The 3,204-nt window shown below is 57.9% G+C and overlaps 2 protein-coding genes across 2 annotated transcripts; one reads left to right on the top strand and one right to left on the bottom strand.

Annotated features, from left to right (window-relative positions):
* Positions 1–1,193: 1,193 nt before the first annotated feature.
* Positions 1,194–1,794, bottom strand: GGTG_14297 (hypothetical protein; the record flags this gene model as incomplete). Its single annotated transcript, XM_009232224.1, has 2 exons — positions 1,194–1,611; positions 1,727–1,794. 2 exons carry the CDS (start codon positions 1,792–1,794, stop codon positions 1,194–1,196), a joined length of 486 nt encoding a protein of 161 aa, XP_009230488.1.
* A 1,072-nt stretch (positions 1,795–2,866) lies between these two features.
* On the top strand, positions 2,867–3,129 carry GGTG_14296 (hypothetical protein; the record flags this gene model as incomplete). Its single annotated transcript, XM_009232223.1, has 1 exon — positions 2,867–3,129. The coding sequence occupies exon 1, from the start codon at positions 2,908–2,910 to the stop codon at positions 3,127–3,129; it is 222 nt and encodes a 73-aa protein (XP_009230487.1). The 5' UTR covers positions 2,867–2,907.
* Between the last annotated feature and the right edge of the window lie 75 nt (positions 3,130–3,204).

Here is a 3,204-nt window from a genome sequence, read left to right as displayed (position 1 = left end):
CATCGATCGCGAGCCGACACGTTGATTGCTTGGGATCCAGCCGGCAGCAGCTTCCTAGTGACTGGCAGCGGTCGGAGCCTTTCTCCGTTTCGTGCGCGGGCCAGAAAATGGGCAGTCGGCCTAAAAGGGGGCAGGCAGTTGTAACTCGAAGAGCGGGGTGGAGGTCAGCAGCGATAGGATACACTCCTTTGCTTGCTATGCATCTGTGTGAGGTCGGCTTCCAGACCGAGGTGGGCACTTGGTGGGCATTTCTCTTTTTGGCTACCACGGGCGTCCAGGTCTATCCATCGAGGTACTTATGTGCCCTAAGCCCCACCTCATACAGATCCCGCTACTTATATACAGGTGTCCAGGATCACAAACACTAGTGCGGTGGAGCAAGATACATTTTCTTCCTTGGAAAACCAAGCCAAACTGATGTACCACCAACATCCACCGCACTTGTGTTTGTGATCCTGGACACCTGTACTGTGCTCCTTATCGCCAGTGGGTCGCCACGAACCCGCCAACAATGGTGAGACTTTTGAGGCTACCCGCAGTTCGAGAAGCTCGCCTCCGCGTCCTCCTCCGCGTCCTCCTCCGCGTCCTCCTCCGCGTCCTCCTCCGTGTCCTCTTCCCCCCCTCCCTCCTGCCTCCTTATGCATGGTACCTGTGTGACCAAACTGCCCCGGACTGGTCAGTTGGTTCATGCAGGGGACCGTGTCGCATGGCTGGACACTAGCTTCTTCGGTGCTTCCCCGAGCAGCGCTGTCTCGTTGGTGGTCTCCTTATTGGCCATCTTTCGCTTCATGGCGGCACAGCCAAATGCCAAGGGTCTGGCTGGATCAGCCAATCCCGTGGTAACGCTCCTGGCCGGCCTTGTGGCGTGCACCGGCAATAGCCACACCGCTGGTGAGGCACGACGTCGCCTTCTCCCCCAAACCCCGAGTCTCGGCACGGTATACGCAAATCCTAGCCGGTGGCATACGTTTGATGTCTGATCTGGGCCTAGATACCACTCAAGTCGCCCGAGAAGGATCCGAGGGAACCACTTGGACCAATAAGACTTATTTCATGTGCAAAGTGCCCTTCAAAGATCTTGATACCTACATCCGTGGTGCTACCTACATCGTGAAGACCTAACGGCGACAGAGACTTCCGCTCGTCTTCCTCGCCTCTGTGAAGCTAGACCTATCGTCTCCCTCCTTGACAATTCACCTCGAGTTTCCAAGAAAATGCGTCACCAAGTCAGATCCCTCCACACCGAGGTCATAGAAGGGGGGCTTCGTCAAACCACGTCGACCGACTCCCCTGTGGGCGCGCGGCAACAGCCCAGACCGGACACCATTGACCAGCGTGGCCCGGTCGATAAAGTGCCTGAGCGGACGGGGGCTGTAGATCGGGGTCGGAAACCAGGGAGTGGCATGACCACCCCGGAACTGTGAGAGGAGCGCCGCACTCGCACACACAGGTGATGCCTGGCTCCGCTTGTCCATGTCGACGTAGCCGATGGCTGACCTTGAGGGGTCCTCTACTCGACGCACGACGTACCCATCGCCCGACGGAGCACGGCGTAGGCCCCGTGCCGGCGTAACCCGCCGAGGGACAGCTGGTTTCCGTACAGGGAGCACACTGTAATCGTAGCCATACCAAGCCAAGGCCCGCAAGTCTCTCCTGGTCGAGCCGTGGCCATTCCATATGTCGTGCGAAGGCCTGAGATTTCGCAACCCCCTCCGGCTGTTCGTACACCTCTAGGCGCGTTTCCGTCGTAGACAGCTGTACTGCCAGGTGTAGCCCGTAGTCGGGGCCAGCCATAAGTGATCAAATAGCCACCTGAGAGGCGGCCATCGTTAACCGGGTGATCCAAGCTGTCAGGCCATCGTTAACTGGGCGATCCAAGCTGTCAGTCGCCAGTAACCGGATTGGATAGTTGGATGACCGGGGATTAACACGTACTTATTGACTCGAGGTCGTCTTCCTAGTTGCAATCAGACATTCTAAAGCGTGCGTCTTCTTGTTTTAACCCGCTGTTAATTACATGTCGATGCAGAGTTGGTAACCCGAGACGAGAGCTGGCACTATGGAGGCCCGAGAAGAGGGAGAATGGGGGGAGAGGAGGTCCTTATGGGAGTCGAACGCCAGAGGTGCCATCATGCTGCCGCGCAGGCTGCGATGATATAGCTCTTTATGAGATCCGAGCGTGGAAGCCTGCTTGAACCAAGCGTGGAAGCCTGCTTGAACCAAGATTCACAACTCAGTCTGCCTTGAAGGACCGTTTGTGTGAGGTTTTCATGCCTTCTTCGGCAGGCGAATAGGAGCAGTGGATGAACTCCGTAGCTGCGAGTACATAGCAGGAGCTCTCGGCCTCCTTCCCGTGACCGCTCTCGTGTATCCATCGAATTTTTTCAGCTCCAATCATGAATAGTACCAGCGCAGAAGAGGGTCACAAAAGGCAAGGTCTCTTGTAGCAAAAGTGGGGAAGATTTCACGACCCTGCGGTATCCTTTGCAATCCACGAAAGTGACGATAGCGCGACTGCGGCCAGCGAGGACAGCGACAACACGACAATGACGACAACGAGCCCGACTTGACGATCGACCCGGGACGAGGTTGAGAATACCCGACCCGTCGCCGTGCCCAATAGGCGGACGGTCCCAAGGGCCCAGCTCAACGCCGCTGCAAGTTCTTGTGTTGCTCCTAACCTAAAGTCCGTCTGGAGGCATGGTGCAGTTGATCCTCTTCCCATTCATCCTGCAGCAGAGGCATCGTCATCGTCGTTTCTATCAGGTCGACCGGGTCACAGTCCTGACAGAGCTCTTTCCATAAAGGGGGCGGCTTCCTCCTCCCTCTCAACACGCTCGTGCGATGACCACCGGCTCCAATCACGACGGCCAGGACCAACACCCCTCTCACCAACACGATATCGTCATGGCTGCCTCTTTCCGCGCTCTCGCAACTCTCCCTCCCTTCAACTACTTTCCTCGTCTCTCCAAGCACCCACGCACACGCCCACCCAACCCGCAAACTCGCCATGGCTCTCGCCGCCTCCCCCCGCGCCCCCGCGCTCTTGCCGACCAGCTGCTCTCCACGAGCAGGCGACAACAAAGAACGCCCGCCATCGTCATTGAGGAGAGCGATTCCGAGGGATGACGACCCTAGCTACGTTCCCAGCCGCCGCGACGAAGCCCCAGGGAGGGGGCGCCCGTCTCGTGATGCCCTAGTGGG

The sequence above is a fragment of the Gaeumannomyces tritici genome, assembly GCF_000145635.1.
Source record: "Gaeumannomyces tritici R3-111a-1 unplaced genomic scaffold supercont2.229, whole genome shotgun sequence".
In the NCBI taxonomy this organism is placed as follows: Eukaryota; Fungi; Ascomycota; class Sordariomycetes; order Magnaporthales; family Magnaporthaceae; genus Gaeumannomyces; species Gaeumannomyces tritici.
This window is presented reverse-complemented; position numbering and strand designations above follow the sequence as displayed.